The 27,259-nt window shown below is 31.0% G+C and overlaps 1 protein-coding gene, 1 long non-coding RNA gene, 1 other non-coding gene and 1 pseudogene across 3 annotated transcripts; 2 read left to right on the forward strand and 2 right to left on the reverse strand.

Moving 5' to 3' along the window:
• Positions 1-243: 243 nt before the first annotated feature.
• Positions 244-1,565, reverse strand: LOC105804509 (uncharacterized). The gene is made up of 4 exons (XM_052623327.1): positions 1,474-1,565; positions 1,317-1,378; positions 1,030-1,109; positions 244-697 (listed from the first exon to the last, which is right to left on the reverse strand). The coding sequence occupies exons 1-4, from the start codon at positions 1,513-1,515 to the stop codon at positions 468-470; spliced, it is 414 nt and encodes a 137-aa protein (XP_052479287.1). The 5' UTR covers positions 1,516-1,565; the 3' UTR covers positions 244-467.
• An 8,092-nt stretch (positions 1,566-9,657) lies between these two features.
• LOC128034952 (uncharacterized) lies at positions 9,658-12,543 on the reverse strand. Its single transcript, XR_008191316.1, has 3 exons — positions 12,440-12,543; positions 11,396-11,636; positions 9,658-11,138 (listed from the first exon to the last, which is right to left on the reverse strand). It is a non-coding gene; the product is annotated as an uncharacterized LOC128034952 (long non-coding RNA).
• A 9,269-nt stretch (positions 12,544-21,812) lies between these two features.
• Positions 21,813-22,008, forward strand: LOC128035045 (U2 spliceosomal RNA). The gene has a single exon (XR_008191449.1). It is a non-coding gene; the product is annotated as a U2 spliceosomal RNA (small nuclear RNA).
• A 1,815-nt stretch (positions 22,009-23,823) lies between these two features.
• Positions 23,824-23,937, forward strand: LOC128035068 (U2 spliceosomal RNA; annotated as a pseudogene).
• Positions 23,938-27,259: the final 3,322 nt, after the last annotated feature.

Here is a 27,259-nt window from a genome sequence, read left to right on the forward strand (position 1 = left end):
CATTCAGCTCTTCCAGCCTAAGTTGAAAACTGAAAAATCCAGTTCATTGGTCAAATTTGCATCGATCTCGATGCCCTTATGATGCTTCACCATTAAAACTCGAGAATTACCGAACATCATCTCGAAAGTTTCTCTCAATCTACCCCAAATCAGCTCTCAATGGAGACAAAATGGGAAAGAGTAATCACAAGAACAAGCAAAGAACCTTAGAAATTTGCAGAAAGAAAAGAAAACAAGAACGAATTAGCAAGAACCCCAACTAACTTAAGAGAATCATTCCAATTTAACTACACAAGAACAACTCTTATAAATAAGAAAAGTATATTTAAGTCTCGAGCTCATGATACTTATCGATTGTAGCCCTCCAATGAGTCAAGGAGGCGTTGCTTGTGACCTAGCAAGGAGGACATGAAGGTCCTAAACTCGAAAGATAATTATACATTCTCAAATAAAGGTTATAGTTGGAGTCAAAGAAAACCCATGAGAAAAGCTTCAATTTCCTTCATTGCCAAAAGCTTCAACTTCAGCACTTGAAGTTTAGCCTCAGCCTGATCAGCTTCTACTTTAGCTGCCATTAGGGACTCAGCCGAGTCCCTCATCTCCGCTTTCATCTTTTCCAGTTCGGTTTCCATCCGCTTAAGCCGGCGCCTGAGGTGGTGCTGCCGCAGCTTCTTTCCAGCAACTCTGCTGCTTCTTCCTTTCGTTTGCAAACGGTAATCAAATTAATAAAATTAAATGAGAGAAAGAAGAAACTAATCATTGGTTAAATGGTTTTTTTAATATTAGAAAAAAAATCAAAGACGAATTAATTGAAATTATCTCTTACAACATATATCTTTTAGATGAAACAATTATAGGAAAAAAAATTCTAGCAGACCCAAAAAAACAAGTAGAAAAGTTCTAAAAAAATCCAATCAGAATTTAAACTTAAAATTTATTTTTCAAAAAAAAAAAATCAATTGAACTTATTAAATTTCATCAACAATATTTTTAAGACTGTTAATATTGGATGAAAGAAATTAGTCTTACCGAGGCCGGAGATTTCCCTGCTTGAAAATTGAATCTTCTTGTTCTTGTTCTTCTTCTTCCTGCCTTGTTTCCCATATGACCTGAAAAAACATATAGAAAATACATGGACTTTATTTTCTTCATTTGATTTCTGGGAAAAAGTAGCAGTTTTTGTTTGGCTTGTTACTATTATATCTTTGTCCTTGATCTTAACTCATAGGTTGACTTGTCAACATAAAACAACCAAATAAAAAACAAAGCGAAGGTTAGGTTGGTACGTAGTTTTTCACTATCGAGTATATACCAACCTTCGAGTTTCCCTTATCAATTTCATCATTACTTTGGATGATTTTGCACGATGTTTCCGTTTCTGAAGAAAGAATAAACAAAAATATGATCAGCTCATGACGATCCGTAAGAAACAAATATACAATGACTAAAGAAACTGAAAATATATATATATACCCTTTGCTCGACGTTATGGAAAGCTGCAGTGGCTCTTGTCATTTCTCTCTCAGTATTGCCAATTTTGTACCACCCAGCATTCCTATCATTGGCTGGTTTCGCTTTTTATAAGTGTTGGGTTGGTTTGGATAGGTTCGGGTGAAAATATATTATATTATTTAATCAATACCATAATGTTAAAATATGTTATAAGTACACTTTTTATCTATTATGAATTTTTGCTTTTATATTTTCATTTTTAAGAATTTAGTTTTTTTTTTAATTTTAAAATTTAGATTCAATTATTAAAATCATTAAATTTTTTATTAAATTTATTAGTGTAACATTTTGAAATCCAAAATACCTATTTGATAATTACGTAACAAAAAATGACGTAATGGACATAAATTTAATAATAGAATTTTTACAGATTAGCAATTACACTTAAATTTAAATTTTAAAATAGAAAGACTATTTAAATTTTACGTAAAGGTTTACTTGTTGGGTAAATGTATGAACACTTATTTTTGAAACCCTATCTTACCATCTTGTAATCTAGTGATTAGATGGAAACTATATATAGGCAGCTATGTTAAAATTAATATGGATGGAGCTATTCGAGTGATTGGAAAAAAAAAGAATGAATCGATTACATAGTTCATGATGATGAGAAATTTCTGATTGGTGGAGTTGCATTTGAGATTGATAAGGTTAGTAATGTTGGTTTATTTAAAGAAAAATGATATAATTGCTTCACTTACTTTAAACTGGATTGCGAAATATTAAATGTTATAGTGAAGAGTGATGTTGTGGGTGTGGTGTCAAAATTGAAAATTGGGGTAGGATATTTCGACTATGGGTTTTGTTATAAACTAAAAAGCTCTTATGTCGCAAAAAGGAGAGTGTTCGTACTTAAGAGCAAAAAAAATTGATATTCTAGGAATGGATGATAATGGAGATAGTAGCATAGGAACAAGTGAGGTCAAAGTTACTTGGGTGAATTACACAAGCTAGGGGCCCTTGAGGTGGTGGTAGGGAGACTGTATAGGTGGCTTATGGGCTTCCTCAACTTCTTCATCTTATCTCAACCTTGGTGAGGTGAAACGTTAGAGTTAGTAGAAGTAAGTGCTATGGAGGCTTTAGAAGGTCGATGTATCAACATCAATGTGGAAGGAGTAGGACCTGATAAGGTTTAAGGACTCCTCAAATTCCTCTAACTTCTTGGAAGAGAGAATTATCGGTACTTGGGATATCTAATAAGGAATACCTAGAAAGTGCAGGAAAGACGAGTGGGAATCTGTGATGCAAACTCTTTGGACTCCTTTAAGACGGAGGGACCTAAACGCCTTTACTTGAAGTTTTGAGGTGGAGAAAAACTACAAGTGATTAAGAGAACTTGCAAGACCTAGGCCCAAGGTTAGACATTTAAAGGCATTGGGGAGCCCAAAGAGGCCTAATCCAAGAGTTACATAATAACTTGGTTGGATGGCTCGAACTCCTCTAACTCTTTGGACTCCTGCTGGAGTGCGAAAGTCTTGTTGCTATACTTCTGAGGTTACTTTGACATAGAACTCAAGGTACTTAATCTTGTGGTTTGGGCGAAGATATTAGAGCTAGCAAACTCCTCAAACTTCTTAAATCTATAAGAGGGAAATATTATTAGTGTGCGCTAGATATTTTACATCTAAACACACTCTAACACTCACGTCAAACATGTGACCAAAATTTGAAGAAAAATTTTAGAGAGAGTAGAGAAAAACCTTTTGATTAGGAAACTTATGGGATGATTACAAATGGAAAGTAAATTGCTACCTATAAGGGTTTTGGTAGCAACTTGAGTGTTAGGTGTTAGGCCCTTATCAGGGACTTCTAGGTGGCATTAGTGAGAGCAAAGAGAACCTTTTAAACTTAAGAGCAAAGTTTCTAAGCTTCTGGCTTGAGTTTTTCCTTTTATAGGCTACATGATGTACTTTAGGCTAATGTATTAAGCCATTGGTTTCTTATTCCCCAGCATGTTTATTTTTAATAGAAGCACACCTATTATTTCACCATGCTTGGTTTTCTTATATCAATTAGATTGGAAACAAAATAGCTCATAGTATAGTCAGTTTTTAGATTACTTGTAATAATCCTTTTTATTTTGATGATTATAATAATCCTCAATTTGTTCATAATTTTCTACTTGATGATGTTATAATTACCATCAATAAGATCATGTGCATGAACTAATTACTCATTTATATAGAGCGACTCATTTTGTAACGCCCTTAACTCGACCCAATTCACTGGGTCCAGATCTCAGGTGTTATCACATAAACCACTTAACAAAGTTTTATGAAAATAGTTAACAAATACCTCTTAACTAAAATCCTTTTCTTATTACTTTAATGAAAAACTCTACACTAAAATTTAAAGGAAAGTAAATAGTCAAACATAGTCTTACTAAATGCCAATTTTTCTAAAACGTCCACTATATGCATAGTATCCTCACTTACTGTATCTCTGGCACAATCCTGGTGTAGTCTTTTCTAACGTTTTCACTAACAATAATACCTAAAACATAAACACAACTCTAGTAAATTCAAAGGAACTCAGTGAGTTTTAAATACAACATTCCTATTAATTATTCTTGATAAATTCTTTATCTTGAATATTTGGATTTCCTATATATATCATTAGCGGATGCCTTCATACTGGCAGTTATGTACTTTCATACTTATACATCAGTTATCATTCATACCATAACCTCATTCATCCAACTACTTGGCTAATATCAGATCTTAAAAGTTGATACTACTTCTTTATTTTCTATTCAGGCAACTTTCAATAGTTAATCACAGGCACTATTCTTGGCGGATATCACTTACTGTTCATACTTTTGGCAGATACCCATATTGGTCTTACTTTTGGCGAATACCTATATTGATCTTACTAAATCAAATTGTGACTTAAACCATACCTTGATTCAACCCCATCCATACTCACACTTATGAGGAACTCTCTAGATTCATTAAGAAGGATTTTGGCACCTCTTCTTTACAGGCACAGAACATCTAATATAACGAACAACTCAGATTCTATCAGAGCTCAAAACAAGACATATTACTATAAATATACAATAAATTTCAAATAACTCAGGATTCCACCTTAATAGCACAATAGCTCAATTTGACGGACTCTTATTTTGAATACACCATATATTATACCAATAGTTAACCAAAATGGATATTCTCTTTGAACATATTGAATCTTACTTCTTTACAAGAAACTTCTTGTAAAACCTATTCGATCTTTATCACAAAACCTTTTCACACTAAAGTTTTAAACATATCATATCTTTAATAGAGCTTTACTAGAGTATGCCACCAGGGCCAAACAGATTATGCCACGAAGGTGACATACAAAATATGCCACAAAAGCTACAGAATGCCACAAAGTCTAACAGAATATGCCACAAAGGCTAAATCAGAATGCCATAAAGGCAAAATCAGAGTACTCCATAAAGGCTAATAGAATGCCACCCAAACACTCCATGACTATCGTGTTTGCAATATTAATTTGCCTAAACTAACATCACATAAGGTTTGCCTATAATTACCCTAAGACATGCAGAGAACCCTAGTCGATAAATGCAGTTTAACTACCCCTTCCAAAATATGTCATAGTCATGGACTTTTCTTCAGAATTTTCATATCAGGATTTGTGTTTACTATCCTAACGGACTTCATTGATTACCACCGCGGTGACCAAACTCACATCACAATCTCTCTATACCCAAATATACCTTAGTCCCAAACATCACAAATTACACACATCACATAACCAATAGAACTCACATTCAGGTAGGCTAACTCATTTTCTTAAACAAATCATACTTCAATATAGACTTCAAACATAACAATGAAATCGCATCTCACAGTATACATTCCAAGGATACACACACATAATTATTTCATAGAATCACTTACACCATATTAATAATACATATTTATCTTTACCAATCATTCTTGTACTCATTCACCGTTTTTAGAACATTGATCATATGAGACTTATATAAAAAGACTTGTAGGAATCGATATTAGGTACTTAGCTAATACTCACCTACCGCAACTACCAACTTAAACACAGATATCCAGTTTGAATCAGCAACAACCACTATTTAAAGAACATGAATTCACCAATAAACTCATTTGTAGACAAATTGCTAATATTTCTTCTATTGAAAATCCTCACGAAGGGCCTCTTATTCAAAGCCTACTACCCATATACATCATAGCATATTATTCTTAACTTGCAAAATTATTACACTTACAAGGAGATGGAATACTACTATATTTTCCAAGAATCCTTAGCTTCCAGTTTACATAAAAAGAGCAACCAACAAATAACATTTAATATTTGAGAAAAAGAAAGAATTAAAGAATCATTACAAAAAAAAAAACCAAACCTTCCTACAAACCTTTCTCACACATATATATATTCTACTTTCATTTAGTAGAATTTGACAAGTATCCAAAAATTTCAGAATACGCCTATCCTAATGGCCTACAGAATTTGAACAAAACATAAATGAGAGTATTTTCCATATGTTAATTAACCATTTAGTTTAGTTGGTTTATAACTAGATCCAGTTACCAAGACTTATTTATCATAGTGCTTGAACAAACTAGGCATACTATACGTTTAGTTGTATACTCAACTCAACGAAACATTAGTTCGTCAAAAAGTTTATAATTTGGGCGAACTAACTACCAAAGTGCGCCAAAACATACAACTTTACTTCTACACACCTTCAATTCGAATCATCCAAATTTGGGTGTGACAACTCTCCCCCCTTACCAAAATTTTTTCCTCGAAATTTTCTAACTTGGAAGAGTTCAACTATACACTTGAAAACTAACTGTTTATGCCAAACGCAAACCACCCATTTGGCAAACTATCCTTCCCTCCTAAAGAAATTTCTTTTCAAAGCATCTACCTTAGGAGGCCCAGATTAATGATAATAGTAACAATTATTTTACATAAGCAAATCTAGAACTTAGCGGATACTTGTGAAATTTTAAAGGTTTTGTAACTTACTTTGTGATAGATGTCGATTTAATATTAGAAAACTTGAATAGTTACCACATATTTAACTTTTTGCACACGTTTATTTCTCTATACAATAGACGCTTAAACTCACCTTAAAAACCTTTAATGTATCAACTAAAACCCTATTTTTTTCTTTGCTAAATCTTTCTGGTCTCTTCATCTTCAATCTTCATCTTACTCAAAGGTAACAATTATTTTTCCTTCCTTTTTTTTCTTTCTTTTCCTAATATACAAAATGGTTCAAACTACTACCAAAAGGAGGCGCCAAGGCCAAGCTAATCAAACATCATCCCCAGAAATCCAATCTCATTTGGACCCCAAGGTCCCAAAGATACTCCACCATGGTAGAGGCTCAGATGTACAACTATAGCACTACCCAAGATGAGATGAATCGATATTTAAGAGTCCAGGGTATCCAAGACCCAAAGTTTACTTATAAATTTCAACGACCCCATGGTTTTCATCTAAGCAATAATTCTATAGGTTTCATCTTACCCCTAATTTTGCTGGAGGCCAGTCTCCATATGCCACTCAACCCTTTCTTTTGTGTTGTGCTAAATGAATATAGCATTGTACCAAGGCAGTTATCAGCCCTATCCTGGTGGACACTAGTGGCTTTCTATATCGACTATTACATGCACAATAAGTCGTCGTTGTTAGGTGTTTTCCAAAAATTCTATCAGTTATAAGTAAAAAGACAAGGAACTTTTGCTAGCAGCGCCCATTCAGTGTATGTTTAGGCTGTGAACCCATAATCCAAAATAGTATTTCAAATATTCATCAAAGAAAAGACAAATATATAATATTTATTTGCAAGCTTGAATCTAGGTTTGAGTTTCCAACAAGATGGTCCCTTCCTCTAGAGTGTGTTTGTGCACAAAATCAACTAGTAGATTCTCAATTGTTGAAAAATAATATAAACGATTAAGAATGGGGCATATATTTGATTTGGTGGAAGTTGTTTCAGTTAGAAACGTATTTCAATATTGTTTACAACACTTAAGCCCAAATGGTTTCCAGCCAAATGATTGTACAACTTGGTTAGAGAATTTCATCGTGCCCTCTACTTCTGAGGTTTGGCCTTACAACATAGATGGTGAATTGGCACATGTCTTAGTGGGGTGAAAAAAAAGAGCCTCATTTCTATTTTTATAGTATTTGTGGTCTTCACCCATGCAACTGGAACATGATATATAATCATGTTACAACTTTTACTTACTCTTCAAACCAGGCTAACTCCCATATTGTTGGTGCAAGGTTTTCTTCACAATCACATATTTCACCTATCTCAAATCAGAACACGGATATTATAATTATTCTTAAAAAGGTTCGATCAAAAGAAAAGACTACTACTTCTCCATCAAGAAAAATAGTAGTAAAGAAAACTAAAAGAGACTCAGATTAGAGAAAAGTACTCAAGAGACTGGGAGTAGTGAATATTCTCCCTTGACATGGCGTAGACCTAATAAAGAGTCTATCCCTACAGTCGCTCACACTTCTCCCATTCCAGGCTTGCTTGAAATTCCAATACCACTTGCAGAGTCTGCTCATGAAATAGACTCTCCAATTCATTTTTCTGATCCTTCACTAACCAAGAATCCTATAAAATCCATACATTTAATTAAACTAGTAACTCCTCTCAGTACTCTACCACACGATGTTTTTTGTAATGAAGCAAAAGAAACTTTCTCTTGGCGTGATCTATTGGAGTTAATACCAACTTCTATCTCACTCGGTTCCATTTTTCAACAGCAACAAAATTCAATGCCCCAACAGTTAAAAGAGGCTTTTTCCTCTTACCTTACAACCTCTCCATACTCAGATACACCCCAATCCTAAACTTCACAAATCATACACATCACACAACCAATAGAACTCACATTCAGGTACGCTAACTCATTTTCTTAAATAAATCATACTTCAATACAGACTTCAAACATAACAATAAAATCACATCTCACAGTATACATTCCAAGCATACACACACATAATTATTTCATAGAATCACATAAACCATATCAGTAACACATACTTATTTTCAGCAATCATTTATGTACTCATTCACCATTTCTAGAATATTGATCATATGAGACTTATCTAAAAAGACTTGTAGGAATCAATATTAGGGACTCACCTGATACTCACCTATTGCAGCTACCAACTCAGACTCAGATATCTAGTTTGAACCAGCAGCAACAATTGTTTAAAGAACATGAATTCACCATTAAACCCATTTGCAGACAGATTGCTAACATTTCTTCTACCAAAAATCCCTATACATCGCTTCTTATTCACAACCTACTACCCATATACTTTATAGCATCTTATTCTTAACATGCAAAATTATTACACTTACAAGGAGATGGAATACTTCTACATTTTCCAAGAATCCTTAACTTTCAATTTACATAAAAAGAGCAATAAGAAAATAACATTTAATACTTAAGAACAAAAGAATTAAAAAATTATTCCAAAGGAAGAAGAAACCTTCCCACAAACCCTTCTCACACACATATATATAATCTACTTACATTTAGTGAAATTTGACAAGTGTTCAAAAATTTCAGAATACACCCATCCTAATGGCCTACAAAATTTGAATGAAACATAAATGAGAGTCTTCTTCATATGTTAATTGACCATTCAATCTAGTTGGTTTATAACCAGATCTAGTTACCAAGACTTACTCTTCACAGTGCTTGAACAAACTAGGCGTACTATACTTTTGGTTGTAACCTACACAAGACCTACTTTCCTATCATCGAATTCTTTCTTTTACTGAAGAATACATAAAAGATTAAATCCTGATATACTTCCATAGGCGTATACTAAACTCACCAAAATATTAGTTTGCCAGAAGTTTACAATTTGGGCGAACTAACTACTAGAATGCAACAGAACATACAACTTTACTTCTACGTGCCTTCAATTCGAATCATCCAAGTATGGGGTGTGACATATTTACTCTTTAGCCTCTAGTACAACGACTCGCCAAAGAATTTATCTTGCAAAATTGATAATCTTGTACTTAAAATTTTAAGTACATTACTTTTTTCTCTTCATTTTAAGTAGATAACCTAATTAGGTCATTCAATTATTTTATGTTTTTATCAATTGTGAAAGAAGGCTACAAAAGAAAAAAGATTTTTAGATGATGCAATGTTTGGTTTGTGGTAAAGGTTCAAAAACAAGGTTGTATGTCATTTGAAATTGTGTGGCTTTAGATACCATTTGGAAGTAAGTGATGCCTTAATAGGGCTTGGTTATGTTTTTTTCCTTATCTTTACACTATTGGTTACCAAAAAACTTAAGAGATGTTTCAACTTGCTTTTTAGGAATTGTGGACTGGAGCACCGATTTCGGTTTAATCTATTGGAATATATGAAAGAATAGTATCATTTTCATATTCAAATAATGATAACTACAGAGCTGATGAGATTACTGCTTGAAGCATATCTTGGTCTAAGCAGATATTCTATCAAATTATGAAGTGAAGATCTTTACTGCATCGCCCTATGCAAAAGATTGGATAGGAGAAACTTGATGATGGTTGAGTTAAAATTAATACAGATAGAGCAGTGAAGCAACCTGATGGACAAGCAACATCTGGAGGAGTCATACAACTTGGGCTATTGGGTAATGGGATTCTACAGGTTTGTAGGTTCAAAGTTAATTGTTCAAGCTAAGTTGTGGGAAGCTTATGATGAGCTCTACTTAGTAAAGGAGTTGGGGTTTCGAAAGGTAGTCCTAGAATTTGATAATTTGTTTTTGACCAATATGTTAACTATAGAAAAATCTCCACTCCACCCTTTTGTCTTGTAAAAAGCATCAATCAACTAAAGAGTATAACTTGTGAGGCTAAAACTCAACATGCCAAATGAGAGGCAACCATTGTTGCGAATATGCTGGCAAATTTGGCGATCAATGAATGACCTAGGCTGCAGCACTTCACAGAACCTACAGCTACATTCGAATTAGTGATGCAAGGAGATATGGATAGTGCTACAGTTTATACGAAAAGCAACAAGGTTGAACAAGTTTTAGGGCTTACCCTCTTTGTAACCAAAAATAAAAACAAAAGATTTCCTGGTCTTGTAATTACCATCAAACACACGAACATACCCTTTTTGAAAATCCATTTTCTTCCTTAACCATGTTGTTGATACCAAGGAGCAACAAGGAGGAGATAGCGACGGAGGTAGGAGGTCAATTCACCCAATAAAGGCAAATAGTCGTCAAAGAGAGAGAGAGAGAGAGAGAGAGAATTTATATACTCTTTTTGGGGGAGTTCAAGGTTTTTATATGGAAGGTTTGAGGGGCCACATGGTGGCCACCCATTGGTGGATGGGTCCCCTCATTGTCCTTCAATAGGGGTGGCTATGTGACCCTTGTAGGGTGACAATGCGACGTAGAGAGTACAAAAGATGGTTGATGGTTGTCTTGTTAATATGATTGGCCTTTCAGGTATTGGCAGCGTTGCCTAAGTTCAAAGTGAATAGTATTGATGGTGGAGGTATGTCGGTGATGTTGATCGTGACCAACGAGGTAGTCCAATGGCAACGATACCATGTTGGCAAAGTATCCGCGGAAATACCCTGTATAACATGTAAAATTTTATTTTTTAAAAAATAAAAGAAAAAGAATCATGCTAGTGTTTTTTTTATTTACTTTGGGTAAGAAGGGAGCAATTCATAAATTCATTTAAGAAATAATTATCCAAAATCCATTATGGTTCAGACTTAGGCTTGGAAAGTTGCTTCGTTGTTGAAAATTTTAAAGGAAAAAAAAAAGGTTTTTCAATCTGTGTATATCATGTGAAAGGTCGAATAAAATGTCCATATATCGCGCGAACCTCAATACACTCTCGCTCGACATTCGAGCCCTTGCAAAAGTCCAACAAAATCGACCGAGTGACGCCGAGCCCTTGCGAAACTCCAACAAAATCGACCGAGTGACGCTCCATCCCTTGGAAACGTCCAAGCTGGGACCATCGTTACTAATGTTGGTTGAAAATGACCGCATGAAAGTGATTAATTGAGTGCCTTCTTCCATGAGATTTCGTTAGAGGGAATGCAGGTGACCTCATGCATTACCTACAAAAGATGAAAAACATAATGGTAAACTATTATGGCTATCAAGTATCTACACCTAAATTAGAATAAGTCATTCTAAAATAATTTAAAGAGAGAATTCACATATAATAAGACCTAACTTAATTCATTAAAATCTAAAACTCCAACTTTATTCGCAGCAAGCCAAAGATTCATTTGCCCTATGCTTGCATTGAAAATATATGTTTGCTCTCCATTGTTTTATAATTATTATTATTATTTAGGATTAGATATTTTAGCTGATTTCAGTATTCTCAATAAAAGAAAGAAAAACTAACAAGGTTATTCCAAGAAATTTAAGCCTAAAATTAAGGCCAGAATCTCAAAACAAGATATATATTCTAAAAAATATGTATTCAAGGAAATTTATTCCAAGTATAAAAAAATTATTTTCTATATAAAATCTAAAACAGAGATCAGTAAGTAATTGAATGTAATGATAAAGTACATTATATTCTTTTAGAAATAATATTATTGAAAGACACAACCATAAATCCCAAACATATACAATAAAACAAATATAAGTAATAGCAAAAAAAGAATCTAAAATAAATTGTATTATATATATATATATGTATTACTGTCTAGCAATGATCGTACCCGTACGTGCAAGAGAGTACTTAAGGTTGATGAAAAATCAGGCTTCAACATGCATATTTCAGTTGAAACAGTAGTATTGAAGTTTTTTCAATCTTCAATTTTCAGAAGGGATTTTTATTTATAGAATAATTGATAAATGAATGAAATAGAAAAACGAAATTTTAAATTGAAGTATAGAAATGAACCTCATCATTTGTGAAAGATTAAAGCGTCACAATCATCGGCTCTTAGGCTCCGACAAAAAAGAAAGAAGAGAGAGAGAGAGGAAGAAGGTGGGTGGAAAGAGAGCAGGAGGTTTCGAGGATGGAGGGATCATTTATAAGCAAAATGGGTAGGTCGTTTTCATTTTTTCTATTAGGTCTACAACGGGCGGGCAGGAGGGCAAGTAATAATTGAAGTTAATTTTTCTTTTCATATACGCATAACTACTTATTTTGCTACGTAATTTATAAAAAAACAAATTTTTCAATTTTCAATGTAATTTTTTAATTTGTATTATTTATCAAACCACCCTTCCATACATAATTTTTAAATAAATTTAAAATTTAAAATTTAAAAAATAAAAAGCATAAAAATTACAAATATATATAGTTTATTTAATAATAAAAATTATAATAATATTCTATAACTTTTAGAATTCTTTAAAATTTTTAATTAATTGTTGACATTGTGTATATGTGGACTGCCATGTTAATAAAGGTTGTTAATTTTTCATCTATTTTGAAGTATTTTGACAAAAACACACACTACTTTAAATACTAAAAGAGACAAAAATTAAATAAATGATTAAAATAATTTTTTTATAAAGTTAGAGGGTTATGCATTTTCATTGTCGCATATTTTATTTGAAAATATAATATTTTAAAAGTAATAAAATTTCAGATCATATTTTACTAGTTTCGTAAAGTTAAAATTGAAAATTCTAAAATCTAAAATAAAACGATTAACTAATGACAAAATTATACCTATTTTCTTATTTATGTATTCTTTAAAATATTAAATTTAAAAGAAACAAAATTATAGAAAGATTGTTTTAGATTGAAGAAATTAAGCTAAATTTTGTTATTAGTCCTTGTACTTTGTGAAATTTGAGATTTAATCCATATACTTTAATTTGATCATTTTCAGTCCTGTATTTTTTAAATTTTAAAATTTTAGTCCTCATCAAATGATAAATTCATTAAGTTCTGCTATTTCCAAAATCTTATGCATCAAACAAATTATCATGTGTGTAACGCCATGGTAGCTTGTTATTTTCACATGTTTTGCATTAAAAGCCCAGTTAATTGAATAACGAATTTCATTTGCGTCAAGACTAAAATTTTCAAATTCGAAAAATATGACTTAAAATGACCCAATTGGAGAATATAGACCAAATCTACAATTGTGTGCATAGTGTATGACTAATAATTGAATTTAACCAAATGGATTTAACTGCTATTATTTGGATCAAAACTAAATTTCAATATTCAAAAAATACAGGGTCTCAAATTGATCAAACTAAAGTATAAGATCTAAATCCGAACTTTTGCAAAGCACAGATACTAATAGCGAGTTTAACCAATAAATTATTAAAAATGGTATAAGAAATTAGTGACAAGATTATTATGATTATTAATAAACTTATCAAGAAATCTACCTAATAATTGAATTTAAGTGTAATTTGCTTAATTTTTAAAAAAGAGTGTAATTTGCTTATAATTGCATGTGTGGCATGTTTAGGTAATTATTGTAATTAGTGAATTCCACTAAGGTAACATCTAGAAAGTCACCTAGTAATTGGATTTAGGCGTAATTGCTTGTAATTACACAAGAGTGACATCTTTGGGTAACCATAGTGATTGGTGGGTTCCACTGAATTGAGTGTAATTGGAACACCCCAATCACATTTTCCAATACTTATGGGGTGAGGTTTGGAGTAATTACACCCAAACCCAAATTTAAAAAATAAATTTATACAAGTTATAAAAAGTATATTATAAGAATGAACACATATGAGTGTTTGAGATGGATACGACAAAAAAATTTATTTTATAAATCTTAAAAATTCTATTATAAAAATAATTTATGTATTTTATAAGGTTATAAAAAATTATATTATTTAAATCTTAAAAATTTAAAGTGTTTGCTAAAAGTTTATTATAAAAAATGTTATAAAAGTGTTATGATATATTTATTTAGAAGAAGTTATGATGAAGTATGGACATAACTTATTTATTCGCCATACTATATATAATAAAAAATATTATAAATTTTTATCATAACTTATTGATAAAACAACTTTAAAAATTTTGACAAAAATTATATTATTTATAAGAAGTGTTTTAAAAGTTATGTGAAATTTATAGAGTTTTTTTTCTATAAAGGTTATATATTATAAATTTTATATTATTTTAAATCTAATTTACATATTATAAAAAGGAACATAACTTAGCATAATTTTTTCTCCAGATTAACTTTATATAAGTTTTTATAACTAAAGTTACAAATTATTTGGATTATGAACTCAAATATTATAAGGTCCATGCTACACAAACAGAAAATGTTTTCTTGCACCATATCATGGAATATAATACAATTTGAGAGAATGGTATCGGACACAAGCACTATAGACAACTCGCAAACTCTTTAATTTTAGACATTCAAGGCTTAGAAATGTGATTGAGAAAATACTTGTTGTTCTAAATATATATATCATATTAACATCATCTTAGTATAGTATAAAAAACAAAGTTGGATTATATTAGCATGTTACATATTTCATAACTTCAATTGTAGTATTTAATATTTTAAAAATATAAATTATGTAACAAGATAATTACAAGTTGTACTACCAAACACGATATAGGGAATTACAATGTAATTACACTTTGTCGATCAAATACGTCTAAAGAATTACAATTCTTTATAATTGCAAGAGAGTGTAATTACTACATTAGTAATTACACTTTCATTAAATTATTTTGTGTTATCCAAACAGACTCTAAACTAAGTGTACTTTGATCACTCCAATTACACTCTTCAATTCTTTAGGGAGGGTGAAATTTTGGTAACTACAAATAGTTACACTCAAATCCAATTATCCATAGCTTTCCAAACATACTTGTACATGATTCAAGTTTAAGAAGTTAATTTTATACAATAATAATAGTATTTTAATTTTATAACATATATTAAATATAATTTTATGTTATTTTATTAGTTTCATTTAAATAATCTGAAAATTTTATTAGTGAAATATAATTTCTCAATACATTTTAACCTATTAAATATTTAACTAAATTACATCCTTTTATTATAAATCTATTATTTATACATGGTCATATTTAACTAAATTACATAATTTTTATTACAAATCTATAATTTATACATTGTCATAGACCAAGAGAAGATGACAAAGAATGTATATTTAATATTGAACGCTAAAATATTCGAGTAATTTGATAAATTGAATATGATTTTTCTTCGTCTTAATTTTAATAATTGTGAGGATGCAAGCAAAGGCATTAGCCACCCAAAATGAAAAAACAAAAAAAAATCCTTAATCCTTTTGAAATATTCAAAATTTCAAGTTATTCTAATATTAAATTTACATTTGTCCCTCTAAAATTTCAAATTAACTTTTCAGCCCTCAAAAATAGAAAACTTATAGTTTAGTCCTTTAAGAAAAATGTTTTAATACGGTGATAAAATTATATTTTAGCTCTCTTAAAATTTATAAATCAAAATCACCTCGCAAAAATTAATAAGCTATTATTGAATACTTTTTGAACTAATATATTATATAAAATGATTTGATTTTAGCTTTTGTTACACTTATCTAACAAAAATTCTTAAGTATTATAGATTTTTATAACAATTAATATCGATTTTAGAATTTAAAATTAGTTGGTAACAATTACTTTAATACTCTATTTTTTTTTGAGATATTTCTAACTTACTAATATTAATAATATTCGTTATAAAAGCAAAAGCTAATAAATAATCCTAAAACTTTTTTAAAAATTATTTTAAATGCAACTTAAAAGTGTTGGATGGGAATGCATCTATTTATAGTGATATATTCGGTTTTAATTGATATGTTACTATAACATTAATTAAGTCTACGCATTATTATTTATATTTATGATATAAGAATACTATAAGAGGATAATTAAAAATATGTTTCTTGTTTATTTATCACAATAATTGTTCACTTAAATAATTTAAGTATGTTGCTCATTTATTTATCATTGTAATATTTAATTATTAAAATTAATTGACATGTTAACAACTATAGAGTTCTTTAAATATTAAAATACTTTGTATGAGTATGAATTTGTTTTTTAATATATTGTTATAATTTTATTTGAAACATTTTTAATTATCGAAAAATTAATTATTTTATTTAAAATTTTATTATTTAAATGTTAATTTAATAATATAATGAACAATAAAAGATAATTTCATCAAGTCAAAATTTTTTCTATGTAACGCCCCAACTTTCTTATGTATGAATTTTTAAAATTGTATCAAATAATTTGGTTTGGTTTGGTGGTTGAGTGCTTTGAATACTTGCTTATGGTCTCGTGTTTAAGTCCTTGTATGTGTAAATGAAAATATTTTTGCTATTTTTTTTGCTGTGCCGCTCATGGTAGTAGTTTGTTGGTGAGATTCGAACTCTAGTGGCTGGATAGGATATAGAGTAATTAGATTTGTAGGACTTTAGTTAGATAGTATTTTTTTGTGCTACGTTTATTTTTCGTTGCTTCGGTACTGTGTTTGAGAGGGTTGTGTTGTCAACTCGGTACAGGTGAGCATGTGTATTTTCGGGTGGTAAGTTTAATTGTTTTTGTGTTGTGAAAATGTTGGAAGGTTTTGGATATTCTTGAATCTATCAATGATAATCGTTTGCGTTTTGGTTAGGTGAAGGACGTGAGATTCACAACATTCCTCCAGCGAATTAGGTGCTATAGAACTGTTGTTATTTATGGGGTACGCACACGAATGTCGTTTTTAAGGGACTGTTTTTAAATGCTAAGCCTTGAACTTGTGTTTCGGATTCGTAGTTTGATGTCAATTTAATCTTAGATGAGTATGATGTGTTCAGGATTTCTTTGCTGCGTTGGTGCCTTTATTCCAGTAGTATTAGGTGTGTATTCCTAGCCTGAAATAGTAAATTAAAACCTAAAAATCTAAAGAAAAAAAAAACAGTCTGAGCCACACAGCCGTGTGGTCCACACGGGCGTGTGTCCCCATTTTGGCATGTTTACGGGGCCCTTTTCGAGCCGGGGATAAGATTATGGAATCGAATCTTTTGACACTCTATAAGCTTATAAGACTGTAAGTTTATGTATTGGTATGTTAGTAAGCGTGGCATGCTTAATTAATTTGTTAAGTTTTATGATAAATCTGTGTTAATAATACTATGAGCATGTCATCTTTCTGAATTGATAAGATTGTATGATGCATTAGGGTGGGATTTGATATACAATGGAGGAAGTTCGTTCTGGCAATTTTACTGCATTTTTGGCAATATATCCACAATATTTATCTAGCGGCTCAACTGTAAATTTTTTTAGTGGCATACCACCATATATTGGTGTGATTGGATGGATGGGTTCTTGTAGTCCTATTTTGGTGTAATTGGTGGGACGGAGTTGGTGTGCAGCAGATGAGAGTAGGATTTATTCTGTTATGATATATGCTTACGTACATGTGAAAACTTGTTCTGTTAGTTCTAATTAATGCATATGAGAATGTTTTGATATAAATTTTGCATGTGGGCAAAGGCACATATTGGGCTTTTAGCTCACTTTGTTTGTTTTATTATTTTTTAGGTAATCTTCAAATTTAAGATTTGGTGGCGATTCCAGAGCTCGGTCCAGTTAGTTAAAATTTGAGTATGTTTGAAACTTTATTATGAACTTTACAGACTTTCAAATTATTTACTTTGTTTTCAAGAGATTATTTTGGGTTTTTATTTTTCTGGCAAACATTAAATTATTAATTGATATTTTGACAAGTCGACATAATATATGAAGATTAATGTTTTCAAAAATAATAACCTAAATCAATTGGACAAATTATTAAATTAAGTTTCAACAATAATTCTAAAAGTTTTTCCCTGCAAAGATTTGAAACCGTAAAAGGTATTTTATGAATAGAGTGTTTAAAGAGGTATGGTTTTGTTTAAGAATAATTAATAAAACAATTTTTATCAAGACGTACTCTCACAAATTTTGGTAACAAAAATACTGCTAAGGTGACGACTATAAAATTATATTTTACATGATTTTTATTTAAATCTAAGTTTTGCCTGAAAATAAATGGTTTTAAATGTCGATATAACCTTCATAATTTGACCGTAACGTCTAATTTTAAGGTAACTCGTCTATATATTATAGATAATTGAAGTTTTCATTTGAATAAAAAATAACTCCATTGATAGGAATCCTAAACAACAAATAAAATATAGATATGGCATAAAGTACAGACCACAATTAATGCATCAAAAGTTGTTGCACAATACCAATGTCATAAAAAAAAAACCCAATAGAGGAGATCATTGAGAGTAAACGTAAAATTAGAAGTTTAAAGAATTAATTAGAGATGTATTATATTGATCAACCGCCAATAACTTAGATCTCTTCGACAATGAATTCCGATCAGCTAATTGCCTACAATCAAAGAGCCCTAAGAGATTCCGCTACATTCTTTATGCATGAAAACTAACAATAATGGCATATTCTCCTCTTCATTATTTTAGATTTCATATTCACCGTCATGTTTCTCTATCTTGATAAAGTCCTCTAATAACATTTCCCAACAAAATTAGTGTCACATTTGCCTTGATAAGTCTAGTAGAGAACACAACAAAAACTAAAAGAAACTAAAGTAATATGCTTTGGGAAAAATCATTATTTTTGCAGTTAAAAAAGTATTAATATGCTTTGAAAAAATCCATTAACAGCCACTAATAGTGTTTTTGAATGAGAGATTTGAATGTAAAATTTCTATAAGGTTTTAAAATTTAAAAATTAATTTACTTGTTTAAATAAATGTAATGAAGAATTTCAAAATTTGTAAGGAATTTCAAGTGGAGATTTGAGTAACTCAATTTCTTTTTTAAATTCCAATTTTCATATTTTACATAATTTTATTTCATTTAACATCTCGTTCCTCTACAAAATAAAAATTTTAAAGTTCAAAAATGATTTTATTTAATTCCTATATATTTAACATTTAAAGGTGTGTTTGGTCGAAAGATTTGAAGGACTAATTTCATTTCAATCAAAGTTTTCAAAATTATAAAAATGAATTTATAATTTTGAGTAAAAATAATGGAGGATTTCAAAATTTATAAGAAATTTCAAGAGAGGCTTTAAGCAATTCAATTTCCTGCTTCAAATTCCACTTATAGAAGCAGTTTATCAAAATTTCTCATATCTTATTTAATCTAAAACACATAGTACCATTATAAAATAAAAAAATTAAACTATAAATAATTTTTATTTAATTCTAATATATTTTTAAAATTTAATTTTATTAAAAATATTTACAAATCTAATAATATCCATATTACATATTTTTATATTTATTTATTTTTAACATCATTACTTATTTTATGATTTATTTAACTCATGAAATTCTAATAATCTATTTTTAGAACAATTATTTCTGAACAATACAATTAGAATTTTTAATATTTTAAATTAATAAATTCTAAAAATGCTAGTATTTTGAAAATCTTCACAATTTAAGAAATGCAATGTTTGTTAAATTGAATTGGTGGTTGAAGCAGTTAGGTCGCCCGTTTATCAGTCTAATTATTCAATTGATGCAATCAATCTAATTAAAAAAATATTAACAATTTTAAAAATTTTAAAATTTGATTCAACCGATTTATACTAATTTCCAATTTAATCAATTTAGAGTTACTCTCCAAATTGATACCCTAACATTTTTCCGGTTCAACCAATTTGACCAACCAACTTAATTTGATTTCAACAACACTGGTTTAATGAAATTAAGATATTGCCTTTCTAGCTCAATTCCAATTGAGAATTCCTAAGCAGGATTCAAAGGTCGAACTGGTTATTGGGCCTCGTAAAAATAAATATATTCACATTTTTTTCCAGCAAAAGTGTCTAAATTTAGCAATTGTTTTCGTATTGATGTATGATTTTTTTTCTTTTGTTAAAGTTAGTTTATTAACTTGACAATTGTTTTCGTTTTAGGACCTGAACTAGAGAATTATTTTCACATTAGGGCTGAATTTTATTTTTACTAAAACTTTTTTTTAGAAAATATCATAGACTCACTTGGATTAAAAAAAAAGTTCATATCCCAATGTGGGAAATAGCATTGCCAAGTTTAAAGATTAAATTAGACCAAAAAAGAGTTCAAGCCCCCAATCTAAGAGCAATTACTAAGTTTAAGCCCCAAATAATACATTAATCCTTGTATTAATTGATGTTTTGGTTTTAAATAAGTTGTGTAACAATATAACTCTTAGGTTGTGTCTGTTTCATTGAAAACATCTTCCATAAAATGAGAGACAATAATGAATTATTAAATAATAATGATTGCAATAATAATTTTAAATTTAAGATACTTAAAAACTTAATTTAATATTAAATTTTAAAGCCCTAAACCTTAAATACTAAAATCCTAAAATTAAATTCGAAATTAAAAAACAAAACTAAAAAACATAAATAGATAAAAAAATCAATGGCTCACCGTTGTCCATAAGTTGAGCTTATCATTTTCCATCGTAAATATTGCTTCCTCAAGCGCATGCCCCCTCCGTTGCTTCTAGCACCTTCTCCTTTGTCCACCTCGTTCCCAATTAGCTATGATGTAAATCGTTTGAACGATCGCGTTAATATAATAGCAGAGCAGGGTTGAAGTACATGGAAACCAGTGACATAATTTAACTATGCATTAAATTATAGATTTGAGAACAAATTCTACAGAGATCGCAATTGCAATATCCTTGTCAACATAGATGGTTTTCATTTAATTCTAGCTACAAAAATTTTATTATGTAAGCTTCATAATTAGTTGAATTTGTGTTTAATCATGATATATGTTTCCTGAACTTGGTCAGATTTCTTTGGTGCCACAATTCTACCATGTCAGGCCGTCTTTCCAAATTCCAATGCACGAATTGAGAGATGTTTAGCTGCTGATTTCTGCCAACAAGCCTTGTTCCATGCAAACACTAAACTTCTCCTTAAACCTGAAATTTAGCTAGGTTACCTGTTCGTTTCTCCAAGTCTTTTTATCAGTCCAAGTAGCTTCTGAATGGAGTTTTCCTTACCAAAGGAGATCAAACTTCATAATGGAGCATACGTGGCACCTAATCTACCGAATCCTAAATTTGTTTTCTTTATGGTTTGACTGTTACCAAGTCCTAAGTGGCCCAGGTAAAGCCAACTGTCTCTCCATTATTTGGAATAGGAGCACAACAATCAGTATCTTAAAGTCTCTCTGTTAAAATCCCACATCAGTAAGTCAGCGTGAGAGAAAGCGAGAAGCAGCTTTTAAAGGAAGCCGACTTGGACAAGAGAAGGCATACCTTTCTCGGCCTTTTGGCTAAGATCAAGTGTAGTATCTGTTCTTATCAGTTTAATATCTGATACGTGGGCCATTGGCTCACATGATATTAAATTTATTTTTTTAGGGGGAATGCCCACCACAGTAGCTTGCTACTGGGGCTTTCGCGCGTCGCCCCAGCGTTGCACTATAGCTCGGGCCAGGCGCACCCCACCCAATACCAGTTTAAAGCTTTAAAGTTTATGCACATTATGTAATTACTTAACTAACGATGTTTATTTAAACAATGGATTAATAAATGTGTGTTTTGCATGTGTTGCTCCTTACGAAAACATAAAACACGAATGAAGAACAAGGTATTTGTTCAAGTTCTCTTTGACTCTGATTTTCTCTTTTACCACAGCTTCTGATCCTAGTCCTATTCAGAACTCTTTTGTGCCGCACTCTATCCTCACTTTCTTCAGGACTTGTGTGTAGCACTCAAGGATGCCAAAAATGGTCCTATGTTTGCCCCAATCTCTATATTTTGAAATGCCTAGTGCATGTCAAGTGTCAACTCACACTTCCATCATTCACGCTGTACCTGTTAATTGCTAGTTCTGCAAGGACCCAAAGCATGTCCTTTTCAGGACTCGACATGCCTGGAAACACATCAAATCAACTAGGATAAAAAAGTCATTCCTGTCAATAACAAATACCAGGACTTAATGCTCTTGGCATATCTTTGGCTCGAATTCATTACGCACCTTATGACCTAAACCCTCCTCACACTCACCCTCGGACCAATGAGATCTTTGTAGTTCTAGAGTCGCACTCTATGTGGCCTTTGTCACATCCAACCTAAAGAACCGTTTCATCGCTAAAGTGCTATACCATGGAGATGCTTTCTTAGTCCCTATTGATCTATTCAATTCCATTTCTTAGTCCCTTTGCTGGTCTTAGCAGCCAGAATCCAAGTATGATTACCATTGCAAATGTAGTGTTCAGATAAAAAACTCCTATTAATCCTGTTGTTTTTGCCAAGGCTTTCCAGCTGGATAACGATATTGTCAGTTGTCACTTATCTTCAGTCACGGTTCTGGTGGAAAAACAACTTGAACAATGTTTTCAGCAGACTTGCAGTCTTAAAGTAGTACTTATTGCTGATGATATTTTTTCTCATTATAGAAAATAAAGGTTCCTGTTGAGGTGTGACGCTGAGGTTTTTTATGTACGGTTTCTTTTATAAGGTTCTCATTGTGTTGTTTTGAGTTTGTTAACAAGATTGCAGGTTACTTACAAACTTGGACCCATGTCAAGGGGTAAATCTATTTCCATGAACAGGGGGCTATGCAACATATGTATAAACATATATACAGAGAGAGAGAGTATTAAGCTTGAGAATATTTTACTGAGGTACTAAATATGTGTATATTTGGAAAACTACTGCTCAAATTCACATGAAACATAAACAAATTCCAGAAAATGGCTTTTAAATTTTTTTTAAAGTGAATAATTTAGAAAAGCTAACAAGAAAGCAGCAACATATACAAGGGGAAAAGATTTACAAAAAGCCAAAGCTTATTTCATTGTTTGTCTCCTAGGATGAAGAATGGCTCCCTTTGTTGTTTCCTCTCTAACTTGCTTATATTAATTTTAGACAATATTGTACAGATAAATCTTGCATGGTTAATTATAAGATATTTATTCAAAGACAAATCACCATACTGAAAAATGATTGGAAAATAAAGGGAGAGAAGCTGATTTCTAGCATTTCATCATGTAACATATACGTTGTGATGGTTTAACATGTTCCGTTCTCATTGGAAAATAATAGACAAAAGTTTAACTGCATATGAATAGTCTCCTTGAATAATTGTTTATTTTCCCTACATTCTCATTATTTGTTGCATAACATTGCCTTGAAAGGAAGATTTGAGGAGAAACCCTTGATGCAATCATCACAGCTAAGCCAAGTCTACTTCTCCCACATCAGACTCGGATGACAGTAGGGAGTTTATAAAAGGAGCGAGCTTGGCTTGGAACAAGCATACCTTTCTCGGCCTTTGGCTAAGATCAAGTGTAGTATCTGTTCTTATTAGTTTAATGTCTGATTATATGGAATTTGTATATTCTAACCAGTTATTTTTTAGAAGTACCATGTGTCTATGAACTTCTACAAAATTTCATATTTCTTGTGTTCAAATTTATCATACTAGATAGTTGTTGAAATAAGTATAATGAATAATGCAGTATACTAATTGAAACTATTATATCCGCTAAATGTCTTTCCCGATCGACTATTAAGCAGTTAAGAAGCATCACCATATTGTTTGGTGGTGAAATTTAGTTTGTGCTAATGCAATTAGAGTTACGTACCAAAGATATAGTCACGTGTATCAACAAATTCATAAACAACATTAGCATTGAAAAGATAGCTTGAAGTACGTAAATTATTGTTCTTGATTTCTTATGATTCGCTTCCACAAATTTGAAGCTTTGTATAGAAGAAATTGTAGACCTCCTCTTTGTTAAGAATATGTAGGTAAAAGGTACTTATTGGGTTTGTATCTTTTTAACAACCAGCTGAGAATGTTGCATTGGTTAAGATAACATCCTCGAGTAGCTCAAATTTGACAAAAAACAAAGGTTTTGGTGAAACATAATCTTTATTACGTGGAGCTTTCTGAAACCCTTGAAAGGATAGGAGATGCATATCATACATAGGCACTTTCACTCGCTTTATTTGGACAAGAAAATATAAGTCAAATCTGAGTCACGTTATAGAGTTGACTTTCATGAGACTTAAAGAAGATTGTTCATATGATATCATTTAGTACTGCTTATAGAAGAACAAATTTTAAGGAAATGCGCAATTTCGTATGTAAAAGTTGAATAGAATTTTTATTTACATTATTTTTTTCAAAAAGTGATTTTGAGAAATTTAGTTAAGCAAAATGACGGATTTTAAATCCAACAAAATAAAAGTTTTACTAGAAAAGATAGGTAAATAACAGTGACTAGGGTCATTTTCATACGCATCGGAAAAATTTTATTTCTTCAATAAAATAAAATAAGAAGATTTTTGAAATTAAAAATAAAATTTGAGAAATCAATCTAACGTAAATCCAATCAAAGTAAAATCTCAATTTTACATCGATGCAAAGGTAAATTTCAATACTCTTTAATAAATTAATTACAAGTATTGACATCTCGCCTTGCAACTAATCTTTTATTATATTTTCAGTAACGAAGAGTAACCTCATTGAAATTATTTCTCTTATTAAAACTAGAGAGACTCAATTCAAGTCAACAAACACACAAATGGGGCTCATTTAGACTAAATACATCAATAAACTTCATAATTTGACATACACAACCATACCATCCATCTTAAGTATTAGAATAATTAACTGTCATGGATTTAAAATTCTAATTAATAAGAAAAATATTATAAGTTATCAAGTACGAATCGTTTATATAAAAAGCTCAATTATTTTAATTCAAATAAAAATAATTAAATGTGAGAAAAATAAAAATATATTGGATTCACAAACTTGAAGAATCTATTAGAGTTGAGTTGTTTTTCAATTGTAAATTAAGTTGCAACTAAAGAAACAATTAAAAGAGTAAAACAATATGACAGACATAAGAATTGGTCATGTAATTTGAAACTCATTCCTATATTTGCGGGGTCTTACCCAAAAAGTAACCCACTATGAATCAACACTTCATGACATGATCTAAGTTTTACTCACCCACCAAGCTGCAACTTTACTCTTCTACTTCAACTAAGATCACCATCAACTAAAATTTTCTCCTAAAAAGTTGAGTTACAAACTGAACAAGAAAATAAAATATTTGCAATTAAATTGTACTTAATACAAGTTCCTTTAATTAAAATGCTCTCTTTAATTCATACATGATTTGCCATAGTGTGAAATGACAAATTAGGCTTTCCTAGTGTACTTAAGGAGTTTATTCTCAAGCAAAGCAACGTCTTTTTCGTAGTTTTTAGATTTTAAGTTAATAAGTGTAAACTTCTCGTTTTTACTCATTTTTGTGACCCAATTTAGCCAATGTGCCATTGGGGGCCCTAACGTGTGGTTGAGTCGTATAGGGACGTGTTGGAGGTTGAAAACGAGTGAAAACAGCACCAAAGGAAAGAGTATTGCGATATCCAAACCTTAAAATTATGATACCTCCAACAGACTTGAAGATTGGAGACCACCCTTCAGTAGTATCGCGATTTCCACTTTGGGTATCACGATATCTACCCTCAAAGAAGACCCTCAATTTCGAAACTGACTGGGTTATTGCTATACCGATATTGTGAAGGGACAAAGTTGGACAAAAAGGGTAGTCTTTGTCCACCCAACGCACCAATTACACAGCCCTTGTAGGGGCAATTTTGGCAATGAAATTTCATCAGCCATCGGCCTAAAACAACTAATTTTGGCTGAGGAGAGAGGAGGCACACATTAGTTTAGTTTTTAACTTTAGTTTTTCTAGGTTTTCACTTAATTTTTATGCAATTTTTCTAGGGTTTTTATTTTCTCTTCTTCTTTCTTAATTTTAGAGTTTATGTTTTTACACCTCTTTCTTGTTCTTAGTGTTAATTAAGTTAGTTATCACTGTAGTTTGAGTTTATTTGCACTTTCAGTCCTTGTACCTTGCTTGTAAGACATTTCTAGTTTTAATTTAATGTATTTCAGTTTCTTTTATTTTAAATCAACTAAATTTTGTTCCTTTTATGTTTACTGCTTTAGATTTTCTTATTGAATGCCTTCAGTTTCATGTTCGTTAAGTTTTCTTGCATAAAAATCTAAATTTTTATATTTTTCTTAAGCTTTACTTTTATTTCTTTGCTTTTCATTTCCATGTCCATTGGCTTTATTTTCAGCATGAGTAGCTAAACCCTAATAGGGGTTGGTTGATGGAGATGTGAGTAAGTTGATTTTTTGGACAGTGACTAGATCGTAATAATTTGGACTAAATTGAATAGACCTAAAAACTTAGGAATTGACGCCCTTAAGGGAATATCTAGACAAGTGAAACCGAGAGGTAATCTTGTTGTGCACCAATTCATTAGTCCCGAATTAACCAGTGAGATCGAGAGATAAACCAGATTAATTTTTCTAAGTTGGTAAAATTGAAATTAAGAGATAAAATTGAGCCACTTAGTAATTTAAGCAATTTAAGTGCCTCATTCGAAGATCGGGGAACCACATTGAAATCAACCAACCACCATTAGTCATTTATTGGTTAATCTCGCAGTTTTGTACTCTTTACAATTTGGTCCCTACATTAGCATATTTAATTTTCTAGCAAAACTTTCTCGTTATGATTTTTCGTACTATAAAATCATACCAGTAGCCATTTAGACTCTATAGTGTGCGCTATTTATTACTCAATCAACATCTCCTTTGGGTCCGACCCCTTGGAATACTTCATGTTCCATCGAAACTATAAATATTACAACTAAC

The sequence above is a fragment of the Gossypium raimondii genome, chromosome 11, assembly GCF_025698545.1.
Source record: "Gossypium raimondii isolate GPD5lz chromosome 11, ASM2569854v1, whole genome shotgun sequence".
NCBI lineage: Eukaryota > Viridiplantae > Streptophyta > Magnoliopsida > Malvales > Malvaceae > Gossypium > Gossypium raimondii.

Excerpts from the sequence above, each read along its gene's own strand:
- LOC105804509 (XM_052623327.1), bottom strand. The coding sequence starts at position 1,515 with ATGACAAGAGCCACTGCAGCTTTCCATAACGTCGAGCAAAGG. Across the intron at positions 1,110-1,316 it reads TTGATAAGGGAAACTCGAAG|GTCATATGGGAAACAAGGCA; the intron begins GTTGGTATATAC and ends ATGTTTTTTCAG. Across the intron at positions 698-1,029 it reads CAGGGAAATCTCCGGCCTCG|GAAGAAGCAGCAGAGTTGCT; the intron begins GTAAGACTAATT and ends TGCAAACGAAAG.